We start from the raw sequence: 24124 nt of genomic DNA on the forward strand, positions 1-24124 counted from the left end.
TATGTTGTATGAGTTGATATGAGTCTGTATATATTATTGAATTATGCTAGGCTAGGGAGAATCATAGAATATTATTCCTGGAGAAACCATAACCCCCTCATTTTGCAGAGAAAGAAACTGAGGCCCTGAGATTACAAGGAAATGACCCAAGGTCAGACCTGCAATTAATGGCAGACCTTGGAATTAGAACCCAAATCTTCTTATGCCTAGTTCAGTATTCAGTGTACCCCATTTTATCTTGATTTTACATCTAGTGTGGGAGAAAGGAGTGGAACTCAAAATTTTCCCCTCTTATTCCACTCTGCCCTTACCCAACACACACACACACACACACACACACACAAATTGTGCATTTTGATTCCTCGACCAAAAGATACATCCCCAAAATAGCTCCCCCAAAGAAACAATGAGAGTTTGAAGACTGTCATATTTGGTGGTCAGGGCTGTAATAACTCTCCAAGGTTGAAGGGAATTTACAATAATTATTGGACTGAGCTACTGAGTCAGAAACCAGGCTTGCGGAAAACCTAGATCCCCCAGTGGGTTTACGTGTTGACAGTTTGCCTCCCTCTCTCATCTTTCTTCTCTCCTGCAGTTTTGAAACAACGGTAGGATATTTTGGGATGAAGCCAAAGTCCGGTGAGAAGGAGATCACGCCCAACTATGTGTTTATGGTGTGGTATGAATTCTGTAGTGACTTCAAGACCATTTGGAAGCGAGAGAGTAAAAATATTTCTAAAGAAAGGTAAGGTTCTAATAAAGTCATTAATACCCCCTTCAGGAGTCTGGGAAATTGCCTTCCCAAACTTAACAAATTACACTGCCATATTTCACAGGCGTCAGTGTTTGCTTTCAGATCAAGTGGACATCAAGGAAAGATTATTGCCTCGGGGTGCATAGGGAAATTCAGGGAAGGCTTGCTGCACACACCCCCCTCCCAAGCAGATAAACACACATGATCTGATAAGTTACACTTTCTTAACCCCTTCCAATTACTAGCTAGTAAAATGAAAGGGGAGCAGTGCTAATTTGCAACAGATTGCTTCTCTGGGCATTCTCATGTTGGGCTGGTCTAAATGAGGTGGTATTGCTGTCGCAGACAGTACAGACAAATAAAAGTGAATGCTTTTCCCATTAATATACTGAACTTGCATCAAAGGGAAGTCCCTGAGACTCAGGCCACACTTAACACAATGTTGAAGCCCCACGCTGGATTTACAGCGCCACTTCTGACTCCTTGTATCCTGCTCAGGACATCAAACTGCATGCCGCGAGGTCTCATTGCAACCTCTTGATTTTATTAGTTGGGAGCAAAAGGAAAACCTCGGCCTCAAGTCTGTTGGGGTTTTGTTTTCTTTCTTGGAAAGCCTGGATTTTGCCACGTGTTTACCATAGAGAACATCCCTGCCTATATCTGTGACTGTAACTGCTGCTAGCAGGTTGCCATCCTTCTGAAAGGATTCCTGTCCATCCAGACTTCAAGCAGGTCTGAATTCCTGCAAAACATATGGATAGGCAAGCTGGATAGGAGTGAAAAGGAAAAAAAGAAATCTCCCAAAGTAACGGAATGTATTCCTGCAGAAGGTATCTACACTAAATATTCATTGAAAGTTCTTCCTATTCCTCACTACTGACTCACTCCTTTCTAGAGCCCTGAGATTATAAAATAGAGAGATTTTGGCTTGTAATTTTGTACCTAGGGGAAAAAAGATATTTAGGTCTTGGCTGTCATGACCCAAAAGTTAAATCTGAGCTTTTTGATGAGTTACAGTGCTTTTTAAAAAAATAATCTTAATTACATGTTTTGTTATTACACCATCTGAATTTCCTCCTACTTGTTGTCCCCTGCCTTTTCCTGGAAAGCTGTCTTATATAACAAAAAAAAATTTTTTCAGGAAAAAAGAAAAGTAGAAGAAGATGAAAAAAAAATCAGCAAGACCAGTCAATACATCAAAATATCTGAAAATATATACAATATTCTACTCATGTAGATCTCCTGCTTCTGCAGAGGAGTGGGAGCAGGGAGCTGTCTTCTTATATCTATTCATGAAGGTTATGCTTGTTCTTTGTGAATTGTAGGATTTTCTCTGAAATTTAACTGGCATTAATATTTGGCACTCTTGTGAAACATTATCAAGGGACAATTTTAGAGATTCTCATCCACCCCTGTCCCCACCTTAGGAAAGCAAGGGTTACTAAACTTGCTCCATGCAGCTAAAGAAGAGATTAAGACACTCTTGTTAAACAATGAGTTTGCAACAAAATTCTTATAATCTCAATATCCAACTAATTGCCTTTCTGATATCATGATACTAACACCCTTGGGAGCACAGGAGCTTAGATAACCAGAGACATGGTAGAGACTTCAGGGGCCATCTAATCCAGCCCTCTCATTTTTCATATGAGGAAACTGAGACTCAGAGACTTCAAGTGATTTACCTAAGGTCACACAAGTAACAAATGTCAGACACAGTATTTGAACCCAGAACCACTTCTCTTTCTACTGTAGCAATTCTATAAAATGAATATTGTGTTTTACAAGCTCCCTGTAAAAGATGATGCCCCTAACGCCCTGCTTTTTTGATGAAGTAGCCTTGTCGCTGGTTTCCCACAAAGAACCTCAGTCATAATATCCAGTAGCATTTCCTATACATCCAGTCAGGGTCTCTTGGTCAAGAGTAAATCCCAAAAAAAAATCAGAACAAGAGAAATGAATCAGTTATTTTTCATTCTAGAGACTTGAAGTGCCAGACAGTGCACAAATTAATGAGTGTCACTCTGCCAAAGGAGTGAACTCTCTTGCCCATTCAGACCAGAATTATCATCTTTCTGCCAGGGCAATGGAACTCACCATTCTTCAAAGTCACATTTTCCCCAGCTTGTCCTCATAGGCTTTTTTTTTTTTTTTTAAAGCTTTGCTCTCTTGAAAACAACTGCCCATTTTGTTCTCTGTAAGGATCCTGAGTTTAAAATTTTTAAGATGGAGACAGTTTTGGAGACCTCTGATTTGGCAGTCTTGGACATCTCTTCATTCCAACCATTCTTTGTACCATGGAAACCCCCTGATTTCTAACTCCAGATAAAATCTTTCTAAATTAATGATGTCTAGTAAAATATTTTGAAGAAATCATTAATTAAGTAAGAGTTTATCAACATGTTTATGTATGATAATGGAAACTTATTTAAAGATCTTGGTTATTGTCTGCTACTTGCTCAAGGGTAATATAATCAGTGAGAACTTTTGGTTGTACTATATCTGAAAAGGCAGATATTTTGTTCTTTGGGTCCCCTCAGACGTATATAGTGATCCTTGGGTGACTTAAAATAATCAATTTGCCTTCTCACAATAGCTAGATGTCAGCCAGGAGGGCTGGACTCCATGGCTTGGAGATCTGAGTTTGAATCTTTCCTAACTTAGTAACTGTGGAGCCTTAGGCAAGTCACTTAAGCTCTCTCAGCCTCAGTTTCCCCATCTGTAAAATGGGGATAATAGTAATGCCTATGTCCCAGGGTTGTTGTAAGGATCAAATAACATAGGTAAAGCATTTTGCAAACTTTAAAGCCTTATATAAATATTAGCAACTATTAGTTGTTGGTCCATAAACATTTATTAAGGACCTACTCTGTGCCAAGCACTGGCCTAACCTATTAGTTATTAGTTGTAAAAAGTACTATTAAACTGGATACTCCCTTCTCATTTTCACTGAGCATGCATGGCAGACCTACTCAGAGAATTACAGAATTTGAAAGTTGGTAGGGAACCTCAATGGCTATTTAGTCCAACTGATAGATGGAAGGCATCCTCCTACAACATACCATAAGAAGTAGACCATTAGAATTTTAGACTGTAAATCAACTATGACAATACTCAATTGTACCTTAATAGTAAAAAAATTCAAAATCCATTTGCCACCATAAAAATAAAATAAATGCCCTTATGAAACATGATCTTATAACTATTAACAAAAACTAAAAGCATAGTATTAGAGTTCATCCAGAAAAATTTTGCACTTCATCTTTCTTTTTTAAAAAAAAAAGTAATAAATTAAGTTATATTAAGGGCAGCTAAATTAGACCTCGAGAAATATAGAGGATAAGGTAGAGATAGCACCCATTTTTTTGTTGTTGTATGTTGGCGTTTGTAAAGTTTTATATTTTCACAACTCTGTGACTAGTCATGTTGCAGACTATTATACCCAGACATTTAAGAAAATATGATATAATGGGAAGGATAGTGGACTTAAGACCTGGCTGATTTTTCAATTTATTACCTTTGTCACTTTAGCAAGTTACTTTAATTTTGAGATTTTTTTTAAAGCAAAGTTTTCTTATCTATAAAATAGATAGACAATGTGACCTATTAAATAGAAAGTTGATCTCAAAGTAAGGAGGATTTGGGTCAAGTCCTAGTTTTGACAAATATTGGCTGTGTGAGCCTGGACAAGTCACTTTTCCTTTCAATAACCCCCATCTTTCTAAATTACCAAGCAGGTACTCATCTGTTTTGGTAGTGAGAGTTTCCTCACTGGAAATTCCCTATGACAGTGATATCACAGTTCCCATTTAAAGCATATATATATATTATATATTTTTATTATAAAATTTAAATTGTGTCTTATAAATTTATGAATTATAAAATTTATCATAAAATATATGTGCATGTATATATATTATATTAAACACATTGTGTATTATTTTATACTTATTATAAATGTCATATATTTCTAGGAGCCTTCATGGTAGAGGAAAAGGAGTACCATATGAAGCCAAGAGACTTAGCTTCTAGACCTAGCTTTGCATTAATTTCCTATTGACCTTGGGAAAATCACTGAACTTCTCTAGGGCTCAGGTTTCTCATCTTCACTCTAGTGACACTCCAAATATTCAGTTCCCTTAGACCTGCCCACTCCAAGGTCAACCTTGAACCGGTTAGATAAGATTTATGTCTGAGATCTCTGCCAGTTCTTAATATTCAGCGATTCTTGGAAAGGGTCTAGACAATAGTGACATGACGTAGTTACAAGCAGCAGTTAAGTCTTTCTTATTGTCTGATAACATTCTGTTTTGAGTTTGCTTCTATGAGTTTCATAACCCAAAAGCTACTGCTGCTTAATTATGGCTGGGATACCTTCATTATAAAATACTCTAATACTTAATTGAGAAGACTTGCCTACCAAATATATGTTGAAATTCACAAAAGGTAAAAACCTCCCAGAGAAACCACGTGGGGAATATTATTGGTAATTATTCATTCACTCTGAGCCAAACCAAACAGCTATATTATTTAAAGAGTCCACAATGGGAAGGTAATGAGTGAATAAGGAGTGTGGTGAGCTTTGTGGGACATGCAAAGGAGAGATTCCATTATACATATAACAATTATTATACAGGATAAGGAAGTGGTTACTTTATTTTCCAGCCCAACTAAATTTTGAATTGATTTTTTTAAAGTACATCACTTGTAACTGCTGTGGTCATATATAACTTTTTATTGTTGTTACTATGGGTAGTTTTGAGAGCCATGAATAAATTCTCTCCCACTATCAAAGCAGATAATAAGATTTGGAGCTAGAAGGAATCCTAGAGATAATATAGTCTGAAAACATGATCTTATAACTACTCACAAAAACTAAAAGTATAGGATTAGAGTTCATCCAGAATAAATTTATACTTTATCTTTTTTTAAAAAAGGTAATAAATTAAGTTATATTAAAATTAGACCTCAAAGTCACACAGTTAGGATCAGAACTCAAATCTAGGTCTTCTCCACTATGTCACATTGCCTTTTTGGAGTAGATCAGATTCTTGGAGAGGCATGATCACTCATTCAAGTGATGTGGGGACCATTGATGATGGTACAAATAGTCATTATACTTTGATTTATAAAATGAATCCTGTTCCCCGTTGACTAGCAACGGGACTCCAGAGACCATTTACCTTCAATCAATCAATCAACATGAATTAAGTACAGAGTAACATAAACAGGGACAAAACACAATCCCTGGTCTCAAGGAGTTTACAATCTAATCTTTATGATTAAATTTCAACTAGCATTGACTGCCAACACCTGAACTTTGAGTTTCTTTGCTGCTCTGTCCAATAAAAAAACTACCCTTAAGTAAATAATTGCTATACAGTTTTAGAGAGTTAGTATAGTATAGTGTAGAGGGCAGCTAGGTGACACAGTGGATAGAATGTTGTGCCTGGAGTCTTCTTCCTGGGTTCAAATCTGGCCTCAGACATTTCCAAGTGATCCTGAGAAAGTCACTTTACCTTGTTTGCCTTAGTTTCCTCTTCTGTAAAATGAGCTGGAGAAAGAAATGGCAAACGACCGTAGGATCTTTACCAAGAAACCCCAAATGAGGTCAAGAAGAGTCATACATGACTGAAAAATGAGTCAACACTCACAGTGTACAGGGAGCTGGACACAGAAGTCAGGAAGATCTCCATTCAAATACTGCCTATCAAGCTTGCTAGCTGTGTGGTGTTTAGCAAATCACTTAACTTTTCTATGCCCCAGTATCCTCATCTGTAAAATGAGGGAGTTGGACTGGGTGGCCTCTGAGACCTCCCTTCCTGCTCTAAATCTATGATCCCGTATATAAAAGGTACTTTAAATAATCTGTCCTTGACACTATCTATTAGGAGAGATCTATTATATATCTACCATGTGCCTAGTAGTTTGGGCTATGGGCATTATAAAGGTATAGTACTATAGCGACTTACGTTTACACAGCTCTTTAAAAATCACGAACAACAACCCAGTGAAGCTGGTAGTTTAGTACTATCCCCATTTTACAACAAGGAAACTGAGATCTGGTTTACATGCTGCAGTCCAAGAAGCAGTAAACATTGAAGTTAGGATTTAAAAAACCCAGTTCTCTTGATTCTAAATCAGATCGTAGGATTATATGCCTCTTTCCTCTGTACCCTGCTTCCTAAAATTGAATCAATTATTCAGGAAAACATACTTATGAAATGCTTATTTTATTTATGTCAGGTACTGTGTTAAGGTTTGGGGAAACAGAGGAAGGCAAAAGCTGAGCTTCTTACTTTTAGTAAGAAAACAAGTAACTAGAAACAATTAGATATATGCAGAGTAAATGGAAGGTAATTTCAAAGAAAAAAAGCACAAGCAGGTGGAGGACCAGGAAAGGACTCTTTTTTTAAAAAATTATTTAGTATTTTATTTTTCCCCAGTTACATGTAAAAATAATTTTTAACATTCATTTTTAAAACTTTTGAGTTCTAAATTCTCTCCCTTTCCCCTTCCTCAGCCTCCCTCGTTGAGAAGGCAAACAATTTGATTTCTATAATAGTCATATTGTGAAAGAAATCACAGACAAGAAAAACCTCAAGAAAAATAAAGAAAATTTTTAAAAGTATTTTTCAATTTTCCTCCAGACACCATCAGTTCTTTGAGTATGGATAGCATTTTTCATCATAAGTCCTTCAGAACTGTCTTGGATCATTCTATTGCTGAAAATAGCTAAGTCATTCACAGCTGATCATCCTACAATTTTGCTGAAGTTTATATAGCACTTACTACGTACCCGGGGGCTGTGATAATCATTTTACAAGTATTACCTCATTTGATCTTCACAGCCTCCGTGGGAGGCAGCTGTTATTATTTTCCCCACTTTACAGATGAGGAAACAGAGATAGAGGTTAAATGACTTCCCCAACCAATAGATGTCTGAGGCCACATTTGAACTCAGGTCTTCCTGATTCCAGGCGCAGTTAAATCAGACACTACAAGGTGAAAAGGAAAATGTGAAAAGACTAAAGGTAGGAAGAGGTCAGATTATGACACGCTTTGATGCCAAACAGAAGAGTTTCTATTTGAATCTGGAGATAACAGAAGAGCGTAGAATACCTTTGATAGGGGTGTGGGGAGATAAGAAGGGGGAATTCATGGAAATATGGGTAGACCTAAGCTTTAGGAAAGTGACTTTGGCACCGGAGTGGATGATGGCTTGGAGTGGGTTTTGATTCGAGGCAGGGAGACCTATTAGAAAGCCATTGCAACAGTGTAAGTAAGAGGTGATGAGGGCCTGAACATGGATGGTGGCTCTGTGAATCAAAAGATGATGCATAGAAGAGATGTTGTGAAGAAAAAAAAAAAAAAAACAACATTTAGCTATGGATCGGATATGTGGCATTGAGAGTGAGAAAGGCGTCAAGGATGACACCAAAGTTGTGAGCCTTGGTGACTGGGTGCATGGTGGTACCATTGACAGTAATAGGGAATTTTGGAGGAGGTAAGGGTTTGGGGGGGAAGATGAGTTCTTCTTTGGACACAATGAGTTTAAGTTGCCTGCAGACATAAAGCATGGCTCCTGCCCTCAAAGATCTTGGAGATCTGTGGAGGAAACACAAATGTACATGAAACAATTAGCATGGTGTAGGAAGAATTTAGATGAGTTATATGAAGCCTTGGGCAAGTCACTGTATTTCTCAGATCTCAATTTCTCATTTAGAAAATGAAAAGATTGTACTATATGACCTGTAATGCCTGGAGATCTCTTACAGCCCTAAGAGTCTATGGTTCTGTGAAATAAATGCAAAAATGTGTCTTATTGAATATAAATATAATAGCTAATAATATTATAATAGGAAATGGAGATCATATGGGCTATAGAAGTCAGAGAGTGCATCATGGAGGAGGTAACACTTGAACTGAGCTCAACGCTCAGAATTTATTATAGGTCCAGGAGAAGAAAGGAGTTATTTCACATAGGGCAAAATAATATAAGTAAAAGCGTGGAGGTAGGGATGAACATGGTTTATATGAGGAACCCTGAAGAAGTTAACACTTGTAGGGTGCAGTTGAAGGAAATAAGAATGGATGAGTAAGATAGAGTCAGATAGTGGGACTCATTGAAAATTAGCTAAAGGATCTTGAACTTTAGTAAGCCATAAGGAGATATTGGGGGCTTCTGAGAAGAAAAATGATAATGGTAGAAATGGTATTGTAGGAAGACTAGTCTGACCACTGGCGATTAAAATCCTATTCCAATGCCTCATTTTGAAATAAGGACTTTGATTTCTCCAAGACTATGCCTGCAGACCACAAACTCAGGAAAACCATAGCAAATTGGAAAGACTTTCAGTCCCAAGCGAGTGATGGAAAGCATTTAATTAAAAAGTATAACAGTGGTATGTAGAATGAATTGAAAGAAAGAGATTAGGGTTCATGAGACCAGCAAGGAAGCCATTTCAGTAATACAGCCATTAAGTGATAGAGATATGAGCTAGAACAGTGACAGAGAAAATGAAAAGGAATGACCTCATCCTGAGATTTCCAAAGAAGTGATGGTAGAAGTTAGTGACAAACTGGAGAGAAGGGATGAGGGAAAAAACCCTAATATATCCGATTTGGAACACAGTAAAAGCAGTAATACCACTGACTCAATGGGGCAGTTGGGAAGGTGAGCCAGTCATGGAGCACAGAGAAAGGGGATGAGTCCAGTTTCAACTATGTTGAGTTTCAGTTGATAAAAGGACATACAAGTAGAGATCCTGTAAACATTTAGAAATCTAGAACTGGAGTTCAAGATTTGGGGTATAGATTTGGGAGGCATCTTCCAAGAGGAAATAATTGTGTGTGTGTGTTGACTATATAAATATGTGAATATATGTGGGTAGGTATATATATATATACATATATATTATACAGTGGATAGAGTGCTGGGCCTGGAGTCAGGAAGACTTGAATTCAAATCTGTCTTCAGACACTTACTCACTGTGTGACCCTGGGCAAGTCACTTACCCTCTGTCTACCTCAGTTTCCTCAACTATAAAATGGAAATAATAGCACCTACCTCCCAGCATTATTGTGAAGATCAAATACATTCTTAGCACAGTGCCCAGCATATAGTAAGCTCACAATGAATACCTATTCTCTTCCTACATCAAAAAATATATTCAGGGGAAAAAATTCCATAGTTCCTTACTAACTTATTTACTTATCTAACAACCTTTATAGTCATATAATTCCTGTGTGTGTATATACACACATGTATGTGTGTATACACACACACACACACACACACCTATATATGTGCATGTATATGTGTATATTCATTTATTTCCTTAATCTTTCCGCTGCAGGCAGGTAAGCCTTCACTTGATTCATTTAGATTGTGATATTATTGGCATGCATTCAAGAGTTCAAGTCAGATGAGACCTCAAGGGAACCCTAATTTAGCTCTGGGAAGGAATGAGGAGGTGTCTTTGGATTCCCATTTCATTAAGTTAGAGCAGGGTCTGGGACTGTTCAGAAGCAGATAAGGAAAGCACTGGACAAGGAAAAGCAGTTCTTCTTGTCTCATTTGGTGGCTTTAATTCCAGCCTCCTATTTTTAAGAAGGTGACAGGGGTGAAGAACCCACAGCCTCGAGGCCACATGTGCATCCTTATAGGTCCTTAGGTGCAGCTTTTTTTTTTTTAACTGAGTCCAAGTTTTATAGAACAAATTCTTTCATTAAGGGGATTTCTTCTATGAAGTTTGGATTCAGTCAGAGGACTGCACTTGAGGTCCTAGAGGGCTACCTGTGGCTTCGAGGCCACAGGTTACCCACCCACTGTACCTCCTCTCCAACTGGTCTCTTCCAACTCTCTTTTTCCCTCACCTTTTCTTTCTCTCCTTATTGAAACCCAAAGTAATTACTTTGGAGGAAAAGAGAGTCATCTAGGAAAAGAGGGATCTGGTTCAGGTTGGGAGGTGGGATCATTTTGGTTCTATCTTCTCCACTTTGAACCCTAAGTTGGAACACCTTGCTTCTTTCTTTTGTATTGCTAGAATGAACTACCTCAGGATAATCAAAATCAGGGATGCCCTTGCTGTGGAGAGATGGGGCACTTCATCCAATTCATTTATTCATTATAAAAATGGTAACAACTCTGACTTAATGGAGAGATTGGGAAGGTGAACCAATTGGAAGAAAGATGATATGTTCCATTTTGCATATATTGAGATTAAGGTGGTACTGGAACATTCAAGTAGAAATAACCTATAGATATTTGGAAATGCACAAGCTCTGTGCTTGATACTGAAGGAACTATACAAATAAATAAGACATAGTCCCATGTTTCCTGGGTCTTATCATCTAGAATGAAATAAAAAATACACACTCTATAACCATATAGTTATGTAATGAGAATATTGTGTTGAATATGTGTGCAAAAGAAATGCTTAAGCAAATGAATGCTATGAGAGTGGTGAAGAAAAGCTACTAATAGGGAAAACTTGAGGGAAGGGCGTGAGGCAGATGTAGTGAGCTAAATTTGACCTAAATCTTGACGGATGAGTAGGACTTCACCAAGCAGAGAGACAGAGGGAGCTCAGAGAAGGACTTAAGGAAGCATCTGTCCTCACTCCATTTCCCTTCCTTGGCAGTGATCAGTGGAAACCTTAAGTAAGACTCCTCCTAAGATCCAGCTTCAGAATTTTAAAATTATTTGTCTATATAGCTCTTGACAGGACCAGTCTTGGGTGGAGGTGGAATAGGAGGTTGACTTCATGGCATGGTGTGATTTGAGGGCTGGCTGGAAAGCTCCCCTACCCCAAAATGCTGCCCCCCATTCTTCCAAACAATTTTACCTTTTTTGGTACTGGGTGAGACTGAGCAAGTGAGGGAGGTACGTTTTATAACCAAAAAACAAAGACTTGATATCTGCCGTCATACATATGTCCTCATAATGAAGGCTTGAAATATTTTTCCAAGGACAACCTGAGAATCCCCTGTGAAACTTCAGTTTTACTCTATGGGGCTCAGAATTTCAATCTAAAAGCTATTAAGTTAGATAACTCCTTCTGACCTATTACTTCTTGCAATCTCCTGGTTAGCTTGGGGCGTTACATCTGTTAGGTGCAGAATGATTGCTTTGAACTGATTGTGCACTCCAGGGACACCCTTCACTCTTGTTCTCCTGTGGACTAGAAAAGAAGCCTTGGAAATAAGGAGGGAAGTAATTAATCATTTGAAGTTAGAGTGTGTTTTGGTTCTCCATGTGGTATCACATTGAAAACTATGAAGTGGCTCTTTCTGTGACTGGTTTATTGGACACTAGGAAACTTCCTCAAAGGGGAAAAGAAGAATTTTTGCTTAGGAGGCTGGAAAGAGGAGTTTGGTTGATGTAAAATTTGGTATCTTATTCTCTCACCTTCATATAATAGGCAAACACACACTCATTCACACACACATTCCTAAGTAAGTGATGGTGCTTTCTAAGACAAAAGCTTCTGAGATTAATTTTCAATTTTCCTACTATCCCAGCATACCCTTGGTCACCAACAGAACTGATCTATGAGAGGGAGATAGGGCCAGGATCAGGCATCAAAGAATTGATGAAGAATATGGATCTATCTCAATCTGAATGTATGTCCCCATCTTCCAAAGATGAGTGCATATTAGCTTATCTGTTATTTTGTACTATCTGTACTTCTCACTTCAGCTACTTTGGGTTATTGGGGCAGCTAGGTGGTGAAGTGGGTAGAGCACCAGAGCCGGAGTCAGGAGGACCTGAGTTCAAATCTCACCTCAGACACTTGACACTCACTAGCTGTGTGACCTTGGGCAAGTCACTTAACCCCAATTGCCTCATCTTGGGTCATCTCCAGTCATCCTGATGAATATCTGGTCACTGGATTCAGATGGCTCTGGAGGAGAAGTGAGGCTGGTGACCTGCACAGCCCTCCCTCACTCAAAGTCAAGTGCAAGTCATGTCATCATTTCTCTGATGCCATGGTCTTCTTTGGCAACCTAGGATGAACACACACACACACACACACACACACACACACACACACACACACACTTTGGGTTATTAGAAGTCATACTTTCTTACAGTTCAACAGTGTTTCCCAGGGACTATCAATCTTTCATCATCCGCTATCCTAATTATTGTCAACATTTCATCATTATCCATTGTTCAAGTAAAATTGAATGGTTCTGTGGGGGTTTTCTTTGTTTATTTCTAATAAAGGAGACTGGCTTTACTTACCATATTTCACTGACTTTGACAACCTGAACTACTAGGAGAAATGTGTGTGGTTTTATATGTATGTATGTATATATATGTATATATACACACATTGTATGTGTACATATATATGTGAATTTTTTCCCCAAAGGTGCAAAATACAGCATGACTTTATTTACCACTTTACCAGCTGTCACAGTTATTAACCACTAAAAATTTTTTATTAGAGGCATAAAAAACAAAGTTAGGAGTGCTGACAGAAGTGGCATGAATTCTTAATTAATTTATTCATAATTAGCATTGTTCATTATCATATTATTTACATATATGCATTATTACATATGCATATGCATTATTATGATATAGCAAGATTTCCATAGTTCTTTACATATAATCTCATCTGACACTCACAATTATTATCCCCATTATACTCTGGGAAAGAAATAAAGAAATTGAAGCTGAGAAACTGAGGGTAAGTGCCTTGAGTGGAGTCACACAGTCGATAAGTGTCCAGGGCAGAACTCCAGCTCAGGTCTTTCTGACTCCAGGCTCAGCCCTCTCTCCTTTGTGCCACCTAGCTAGTATGGCCCTGGGGTCCCTCCTTGTCTCAGGCTAATTCCGAAATCCCTCCTTGAATCTGCACAATTATTCTTCTGTATGGCCAGAATGGAACTGCCGCTCTTGTAGTGATAACTGAACCTGACATTAAAAATTGCTTCCTAAAATTGTTGCTGGGTATTGACTTTAAGAATACCACCAGAACTGTACCACCTCCCTAGAGCAAGCTGAGAACATGCCTCTGAGGCAGTGTCCAGGAAAAGTGGACTATTGCCGCTTCAATTAAATTAAGCAAATATTTATTAAGCCCTTTTATCTGCAAGGCACTATGCCTCCATCCCTTTCCTCTACAAGTACAAGACACTTAATGCCAAACAAACAAAATATCAATGCAGGTTATACCCCCGACTCTCCTAACCAGGAAATTTATTGTCTTTTGGTTAGCTCTGAATTGTCAGGTGAGGAGCTGAGGGTGTGCGTCATGTGGCACCCACTGCCAAACCATCAGCTTATCTTTTTGGATCACCTTTGTGACTTCCCTTCTTCTGGGTATTCAACTCTGTCCTGACTCTACATAGCTTTCAGGTCATTTGGAGAGCAAAAGAGTTGGTAGACCGCCATTGTAACATCCTTGTACCTTTACCCATCTCCTTTTTTACTTCCTCTCTCAAAGACAGGACTGGAGATTTCTAGCAGTATTCCCAGTACCATCACTGTTATTTTTGGTTCCTTTTCCCCAAACACAACCTGGCAAATCATCAGGCTTTCTCCAATGGGTTGCAGGAGAAGCATGCCATAGAGAAGTGTGCAGCAAAAGCTTCTTCATGTTGCAACACACTGCTGAATAAGGATTGGAGAATAGTGATACGTTCTTCCCACCTGCAGGGTCTAGAGCCAATGGCAGCAGTCTTTTCTAGTTGAAAGTCTCTTCTACCCCTCAATGGAACCCAACTCCGACCTGACTAAACTGCCTGTTCTTTCATTGGTTTTTCAGCATATGTTCTCCACGTATTCTGAAGCAGACTCTGGAATTGGGAATTTATTTGTATGTAGTAAGTCATGAGAGCCACGTGATAGTGGTTTGGGTCTTTAGTTTTCTCTGTCATTTCTCAGCAGTCTTGGGTTTTTCCCCAGGCAAGCAAACTTGCCACAGTTTTTAAAGACTCATTGCTGTTCATGTTGGCGCATGGAATCTGCCTCATCAATTTCCTTAGACTTATTTTGACCTCTGTTACAGTGGTGAGTGATATTAGGTCGTCTTGTAAACAGATTCATGTTACAGCTGGTCATATTTCATGCATTTACCAACTTGCATTTCTTAAGCTGTCTTGCCTCTAATTGCCTCCCTTTTCTATGCCTTTGTCCACCAAAGTTTCCAAAGCCATTAACTTTTAATATCTTGGATGATGGCGTATATATGGTCACACAGCGATTAATATTTCAAAGTCACCCTATTCAAAGTCACCCTTTGATGTCATTTTACTTCTCTTATCCCAGTCCAAAACTTAAAACTACTTCTGAATTCCTAAGATCACTTCTTTGGTATTGTCTGCATGACTCAAAACAGGTAATTTCATTATCAAATATCAGTTCAGTAACCAGCCTATTACCCTAGATTATGTTTATACCTACTGATAAAGTGAAGTATTATTAACATTAGAAGAAGTGTTCAAATGAATGCAACCAAATTATTACCAAAAAAGTATGCTATAAGAAGGAGCTTTGAACTGAGAATGACATGGCTTCAATTCTAATACAATCCCTGCCACCATTTTGCTGAGCAACCTTGGATGAGTCATTTTTACTTTTCTGAACTTCAATTTCCTCCAGTTTGAAATGAGAAGATTGGACTAGGTGGTGTCAAGGTTTCTTTCAGCTCAAACAATTGTTGAATCTATAAAAAATAAGTTTCCATATCAGAATGAGTTGGGCTAATCAGTCCTGCCTGACTTAAATCCAGTTCACTCTCAAGTCAAGATAGCATCTTCCTGATATCATCAGTCCTCTTCCAGAATGATGGACAAACAACTATTAAGAGTTTAGGATTGTTGGGATCTTATACATAGAGCTGGAAGAAACTTCTGAGACCATCTAGTCCAATTCTATCATTTTACATATGGGGAAACTGAGACTCAAAAAATTTGTTTACTCAAATTCACATTGGTAACAAGTGTCAGAAGTGGGATTTGAGCTCATGTTCCCTGACTCTGGGAGAGCTAGGTGGCACAGTGGATAGAGTGCTGGTCCTGGAGTGAGGAAGATTTGAGTTCAAATCCAGCCTCAGATTCTTACTAACTGTGTGACCCTGGGCAAGTCACTTAACTCTGTTTGTCTCAGTTTCTCATCTGTAAAATGAGCTGGAAAAGGAAATGGCAAACCACTCCAGTATCTTTGCCAAGAAAATCCCAAAAGGGATCATGAAGAGTCAGACATGACTGAATGATTAAACGACAACGTCCTCTGACACCACAGTCTATTCTAGAAGTTTTAGGAGTAAAAGATACCAGTGTGGGGAGAGAGAAAGACTATAAGAAATAGGCAAGAAAAGGGGCATGGCTATAAATAAAATTGCTACCCTTGTGTGAGAGGAGAAAGTGAAACTCCTATATTTTACTTATTTTCCTGTTTCTTCTTTTGGCTTATGGCTCTCATAGACCTGACCCTATGGTTGCTTTCTGGTTGGCAGAGACTATGCTAAGATGCTAAGTTATTTTCTAGGAAGTAGGCATTGGTTGAGGAGTCATGGGTTGATTTGTGTCTCATTAGCTTTGTTAGAACTCAGGCTATGTATGGAGCTCTGTCATTGTAGAACTCCAGCTGTCAGGTTCCTTGTAGTTTCAAGAGACCTTATCTTTTTTAACACATTTTTAACTTCCAGTTGTCCCTGAATAACCCTTTTGGGAGAAGCACTGTGTTGGCAGTCATTCTTCCCAGAGAAGTAATCCCATCAATACCCAGGGAACTACCCTAGAAGTTTCATAAGACCACAAGTACATTCAGTGTTGTAACCCTGATGATTTTTCAGATATAGAATGTGATCTATGGCAACCCAAATTGTCCTGTCCCTGCAACCCCTCCTTCACTTAGACATACAATACCTCATTTAACTTTTTACTGATTACTTAATTAGTATAAACAAATCAATATAAATTAAGGAAATTAGTATAAACTGATTAATGTAAAAACTGATTTCCCACCTTTTTCCCATAAACATCTCCACATATTCAGTCTTTGCTTTCTCATAGAACATGATCTAATGATACGTTAGAGGGCAATAGAATAATAAATCCATCTACCCAAGTCTAAGGACATTGGTTAATCTCTGATGTATAAATCTGGTCTGGAATAAGCTGACATCATTTCCTATCTGGAAATCCCTCAGAAAATTGGAGTGATCATAAGTCATGAAAAGATTATGCCAGCACTGACAGTGTAGGACCTTCAGGTATATTCTCTTTCCTCTTCCCTCCCCCAACAGAATCAAGAGTAAAGATCTAACTCCCTGTCAAAAGGAATTAACAGGGAATTAAGAGAGAAACTGACTTCTGGGAGGTGAGGGCGTATTTCTCATTTAACTAGAAAAAAAAAAGATTTCTGAGGAAAATCTTCTCTTTGATACATTTTCCCTACCTTTCCTCTCTTCTTATACCTTATTCCTCACCACATAAGCCAAATCTCCTCACGTGATTAAATTTGGGGCCAAATTCATTGTCCCTTTAGTAGTAGTACTATCTATCTATCTATCTATCTATCTATCTATCTATCTATCTATATATATATATATATATATATATATATATATATATATACACAAGAGAATTAATTTGACAGGCTCTCCATCTAAGTGCATGTCATAATCCATTTCTAATCTAATTTGTTTTTCCATGTGAATGGCTAGACCAGTATCCATCATATGACTCTGAATTCGCTGAGGTAGTTTTGGAGTCATCCAGGGCTCAGTGGCAACTAAGTGACATAATTAATAGAACATTCAGCCTGGAGTCAGGAAGACCTGAGTTCAAATCTGACCTTGTTACTTGCTAATTTTATGCCAGGGGTAAATCACTTACCATCTCTAATGTCTCTAAGTCTCAGTTTTTTTAGCTATAAAATCAGTAGAATAATATCTGCCTCCCACAGTGGTTAGGAGGATCAAATGAGATAAATTTGTAAAACATTTAGCACAGTTTCTGGCACAAAGTAGGCACTTGACAAAAGCTTGTCCCCTTCCTTTCTCTCCCTTCCCAATGAAAGTGGGATAATATCATCCATGGATAAGAGCATTTGTAGAATCTGACTATTAATTTTTTTTAAAAAAACCCTTTTAAACTTTAAGGAAGACACAGGATTGTAGGATTACAGATTTAAAATTGGAAGGAACTGCTGAGATCATTGGATCCTACCCCTTTATTTTATAGATAAAGAAACTGAGGCTCAGAGAGGGTAAGGGATTTGCCCAGGATCACACAGTAAGTGTCTGAGGCAAGAATTTAAACCCAGATCTTCCTGACTCCAAATTCAGTACTCAATTTACTCCACCATACCAAACTGCCTCTTACATTCCTTGACACAGGTCAAAATGCTGTTTGCCAACATATAGCTCCCTTTGAAAAACTTACTTGATGTTAGCATGCAGCAAAATAATCTCTGTGATCTCTTATGTCACAAACATTTGTATAATTTTGACATGTGCTGAGACACTTTGTCTGAGAAGATCCTGTAAGTCTGTACATTACTCAGTGGAGTCAAATACAAACAATTAAGTTATAAACCCAGTGAGATCTGAAAATTCTGTCCTGCTGGAAAAAAAAAATCTACCTATTTCTTTCCCTTGTTTTCCTAAAGGATGTATCCTCAGAAGTTCCAATGAGATTGTCAGAAAGATTTTATAGTCATATGATTAATGTCTCTCTTCCAACACTTTCGTATTATACCTAATACGGTGTTTCATTTTGTTACTACAGTGGAAGTTGCCTATGCTGATGAAAACAACTCATTCCTTTTTTTGTGTTTATGACACCCCACTACTGATTCCCAGTGTGGACAGGGGGAGAGGAGGGAGGGAGAGGAAGGAAGGAATGAAGGAATGAACTGGCCAAATGGGAAATGCAGGACGACTGGCCAGATCCTTCCTTTCTTCTTCCCTTCCTCCCTCCCTCCCTCCCTCCCTCCCTCCCTTCCTCCCTCCCTCTCTTCCCTCCCTCCCTCTCTTCCCTCCCTCCTTCCTTCCTTCCTTCCTTCCTTCCTTCCTTCCTTCCTTCCTTCCTTCCTTCCTTCCTTCCTTCCTTCCTTCCTTCCTTCCTTCCTTCTCTTCCCTGTCCACATAGGGAATCATCCCCTCACCTGCAGGGGCTCTGCTCAAAGGAATAAATTTTTATTGCTAACTCCCCAAGACAGGCTACTTTTCTTTTTTTAGGGACCATGCCTTAAACCCAAATCTTTGTGACTCTCATTGATTGGCCTGTTAGACCCCAGCCCAAGCCCCACCTGCTCATTGTGTAGACCCTAAAGACTCAGAGTAAATGCAAATGGCCACTATTTTGGTTTTGGCCAGAAACCCTAAGGGTCTTCCCCTCTCAGATTTATTTTTTTTTACTAGGTAGAAGAAACCATTCTTTACTTCATTTCTTACCTGGCTTTAATCACTGAATGGAAGACCTTAGCTTAAAAAGGCCAAGGTCTCCCACTGCATCCAGGGCCATCTCTTGATATCCATCTTGCCACTGGACCCAGATAGCTCCGGAGGAAAAAGTGAGGCTGGTGACTTTGCATAGCCCTGCCTCACTTAGATCTAATTCACTTGCAAGTCATGACATCGCCTTCCCTAGTCATGGTCCTCTTGCAGAATGAAGGACAAACAACCTTGCTACTACTCTGTGCTCTCCATGAGAGGAAGACTGTATCTAACATAGAACTTAGGACAGTGCTTTTCAGTCTGCCACTAATATACCCTTCTAGCAATATCCCACACTTCTCCCATTCATACACAATCTATATACATAAAGAACAATGTAGTGCAGCAATTTATATGATTGACCATCAATAATAATACTAGTAACTAACATCTATAAAGTTATCTGAGGTTTGCAATGCACTTTGTTTAAAGTACATAACTTGATCCTCATAACCCACCTCTTGGTTAAGTAGTATAGATATTATTCCTGTTTTACCGATGAAGAAAGAGAATGGTTAAGTGACTTACTTCCAGTCAAACAACTATTAAGTGTCAGAAGTGGAATTTGAACTCAGATCTCTTTTAAAAGAAATGCTAATAGCCCCGCAAAAGAGCTGCTTCAGGTGGAGTGTACTACACTGCAAATCTCCGTTACTGTGGCTTTGCTTTGCGAATATCTCAATATCCAGTGTTTCAGAAGTGGTTTAAATTGGGCTCAATCTTTTTAATACATTCTTTTCTTGAATGGGAATTGGCACAGTTATTTCTGCAAACGAACAGGTTTCCTAAGTAGGGAATTTCAAGTTCTGTTACCATCTAATCATGCCTAGATCTATGCCGATGTCAAGAAATGCCCAGTTTATCAAGTTGGCAAATTTTTTTTCTGGTTGTCTTATAAATCTATACTCATATGCAAGTCAGACTCTGTTTCTGTGTTTCTCTCTCTTTTTCTCATTTTATTCACCCCCACACTCACTCTTCATGTACACAAGGTAGGGTTTCAATTCATAATGATTAACTCCCAACTGTAGACAGAAAGATTGATTTTGATGTGTATTTTGAATGTATTAAATTAGCCTTGCAAATAGCCACTTGCCTCAGGCAAGTAATGATTTATATTTAGCAACTAGTAAAGAATGTGGATTTCCCTTATTTAAATCCATGAAAGAAGGGGTACATTTTTTTAAGTTTGTGGGTTGTTTAATTTTTTATGCATGCTTGAAATTTTCTAGTTTCTAAAAATTTCCCCAGAGTTTCAATTTTCAGAATTGTCTCTGATAAGCAGGAAAAGAAGCAGAATCCAATTAACCATGCAAAATGCCTGCTGAGGGTTAAAGAAACTATATGTGATATTTAGTTAATAGGAACCTACCACATATTCAGAGACATAGAAGCTTAAAATTGGAAAGGTCCTTAAAGGTCATAGATGACCTACAACCTTCCAGTGAAGAAATTTGATAAGGAATTCTGGTTTTGATAAAACATCAACTAATCAGTTAGGAAATGTGGTAGGAGAGTGCTGAACTTTAAAATCTAATTATCCACCTTGAATTTTAACACTGCTAATCATTTGGAAATGATTCCAACATTTCCAAACTCCCAAGAAACTGATTGGAAAATGGAGAAACAATTGTTAAAAATGATTTCTTCTGTTTCTGCTTAATATAGTTCTCTCTCTCTTTTTTTTGTCCCTCTTTCTCTTCATCATTTCTCTTTATTCTCTCCATTTCAGACTGAAAATGGCCCAGGAAACTGTCAACAAGTTAACAGCAGAAAAGAAGGTGGAAACAAAGAAAATCAATCCCACTGCCAGTCTGGTAATGAGATGTTTTATTCAGTGTAACCAATGCTTTCTTAATACTGGGGGCAAAAATGAATATGAGATTAAAAAATGAAACTTCATAAAGGTTACCTTCTTCTCCTTTTCCTTAATTAAAATGGATACCATTACCAATAAGCCCAACCTGATCTCCTTAGAATTCTCACACCCTTTTCTCAGTAGATTATAAAAACAGAATCATGATAATTTATATTTCAGTAATACCATACTTCTGAAATATCCCAAACACCTTCATATTTGAGGTCTCATTTATTCACACCGTAGAAAGGGCAACCAGTATTCTCTTTCAGCAGAAGAGAAAACTGAGATGTAAGAAATTTAAGTGATCTTGCTAAGCCATGAAAAAGGGTGTCAATACCTAGGCTAAAACCCAGGCTTCCTGCTTCCCAGCCCAGTGCTATTTCTCCTGGCTTCTGGTAACTCACTGAAAACAGGGCAAAATTAAAATGTAAAGGGCTACATTGAATTTCAACCAAAAATAGAATGGGAGGTAGATTAATATAACCCAAGAAATATTTAACTGACCCTTTTCTCTAGTAAACAGAAGCAGGTTTTTTTAAATGGTGGGATTTTTTTTAAGGCTTTACCATCATTTTGTTTAACTGTATCTCATGACAGCCTTGTAAGGTAGCTCCTCCGAAGTTTGGTACTGTTTGCATATAGGAGCTCAATGCGTGCTGTTTGACATTGATAAGAAATAAACTATGATCCAAAGAACCTGCTTCTGCTGGTTGATGGCAGAATGAGTCCATGTTCCCTCTGAGCTATGTTTCTGCATCTCACATGCCTGTATGACTATATGGACTGTCAGATTTCTGGATTGTGTGTCCATTCTCCAAACAATTACTGTTTTTGGTCTCTGCCACTCCCATCTTGCATGTGTCATTCTCCCAGACAAATTTCATCCCACTTAGACTACTTGTGTTTATTGAGAAGGTGGGTTCTTCTGTTTTGTCAGATGGAAGACTTTCTGGGCTTGTATTATTATAATTATAACCTAGCATTATTATAAGTATAAATTGACCTCAACTAGCCAGATTCTAAGTAGAAAACAACTTTTTTTTTGTATGAGAAGTATAAAGAAGTCAATCAGATAATTCCTTATACAAATACATAAATAAAAAGATGGTATTTAAATTTAGCTGGGTACTTTTTTTAAGTTGAATATATAGAGTCAGGGGATCTGAGTTTTAATCTCCTTTATGATAGTAGCTACTTGTGTGACCTTGAACAAGTTACTTAAGCTCTGGCCTTCAGTTTCCTCATTATTAAAATGAGGGACTGGTTGGTCCTTAAGCTCCTTTCCAACTCTTAATCTATGTTCTTTGATACTGTGATCCCATAGATGACAGGCAGCTCTCTTTGGCAGTACAAATTATTGTCTATTTCTCGGGGAACTTCCTTTCTCTCTCTCTCATGTTTCTATACCAGCGCCTGTTGGTCTTTTAAACATTTCTGTCAATTCTTGCAAGCAACACTCATCTCCTTAACATGTTCAACATGCATCTATATTAAACCTACAGAAAGTGTGCATTCATATTTCTATTCCATGTACACTTGTTTCTATTTATGTAAACTCAACAGAACTATATGCACCATCCATCTAAAGGGGAAAAAATTAATGGAAAGGATATACTGGCAGCAACAGTTCTAACTGGCGAAAGAATATTTATTGTCGGTCTTCTGCAGATATTTTCAGTCTGGCAACAGGAACTTCTCATATTCACATGAATGAGAAATCACTATTTCTTTCCATGAAATCCTTGGGTAATACACTTTAGCCCGGCCCTGAAAGATGTAAGGGGAACAAAGAGTAATCTGCTATCCTTTAGAACTTACTCTGAGTCCTGGTGTTCCGGGGGTTAATTTTGCAATAAGCTTTAAAAAAAAAATTGGTTGGTGGGCTGGGTAAGGGGTCAGGATGATGACAGAACAGTAGGATAGAGAGTGATAGACAGAGAAGCATTCATCTCTTTGGCATGTTTCAGACAATTCAACACAGCTTTCTAGACCACATGCTTGTTGTAATTTGAGAACAGATGGAAAATTAGAGAAAGGAATGATAATAAACTCATTTTTTTTCTTAAACAACAGAAAGAAAGACTGCGTCAGAAGGAAGCCAGTGTGACCACCAACTGAAAGGAGACATGTGAAAAGGATGACAATGGGACTTGATAACCTTGCATGATGCTTTACAGTCTGACCAGTGCCCTTGAGAGCACTTGGTAGAAGACTTGGTTACCAAACATTTGCTTTGCTCAACTTTTCCTGAGATTATCCAAGGAAAGCTCTCCAGGTCCATGCAAAGGAAGAGCCTCAAGAAGCCAGAGGAACAATGAGAAGCTGTTTACAGGGACATTAGAAAGAATTCTGGTAACTAAACCTTGGGGAAGCCAAGGAATCTCCTCTGCTAAGTGACTAATGGATGGAAGCGTCTATTCAACGCTTATTGAGTAGAGCTCGATATACATGTTTCAACAGATGAAGGAGGGAGCTGTTGTCAACACACCTGCCCTATAAGATTTTTTTTTAAGCCTTGGACTTCACTCCCTACTGCTTTGATGGTTGGCCCTACTTTGATCATGTTGGAAAGAACATGCATCCTTCTCCTCAGAAGCGCTGAAGATTTCTATACATAAATATATCCTGTATTTTATTATTTTACTACAACTATTTTTAGAGACCCAAGACTCTGTAAATATCCCAGGTTAAAAGGTTGCACACTGGTGAGGAGGGGAAGAAGTAACCATGAGCTTCATTCTCCAAGGAGAATGTCTAATGACTCCAGGTAGTTGGCCTGCACTAAGTTAATTCCCTTGTTTTGGTATGATGACTGGTGTTCTTCCCTCTGAGCCTAGGTATGCAGGAATCCTGCATGCTCAACTCCCAGAAGACAAAAACATAGTAATAAGCAGAACAGTCTGAGGATCAAATTCATTGCTTGTCCAAAAGAGGAAAAAGTGGCAAGGATGTTTTACATTTCAGGCTGGCATTTGGTTAGTGATGCCACAGAACATCTGACATCAATGGTGTGGTCCCCAGGGGAGATTTTGCTGCCAGAAAAGT

The 24124-nt window shown here is 38.3% G+C and overlaps 1 protein-coding gene across 2 annotated transcripts in view; it reads left to right on the plus strand.

The window, feature by feature from the left end:
- Positions 1-23714, plus strand: part of FMN1 (formin 1) — a 523482-nt gene extending 499768 nt beyond the window's left edge. For both annotated transcript variants that reach the window (XM_072623605.1, XM_072623606.1), the window contains 3 exons: positions 596-745; positions 20951-21035; positions 23153-23714. In XM_072623605.1, coding sequence (XP_072479706.1) covers positions 596-745; positions 20951-21035; positions 23153-23197 — 280 coding nt within the window. In that variant the 3' untranslated portion in view covers positions 23198-23714. The remainder of the gene's footprint in view (positions 1-595; positions 746-20950; positions 21036-23152) is intronic.
- The last annotated feature ends 410 nt before the right edge of the window (positions 23715-24124 follow it).

Source organism: Notamacropus eugenii, chromosome 7 (assembly GCF_028372415.1).
Source record: "Notamacropus eugenii isolate mMacEug1 chromosome 7, mMacEug1.pri_v2, whole genome shotgun sequence".
Taxonomy (NCBI): domain Eukaryota; kingdom Metazoa; phylum Chordata; class Mammalia; order Diprotodontia; family Macropodidae; genus Notamacropus; species Notamacropus eugenii.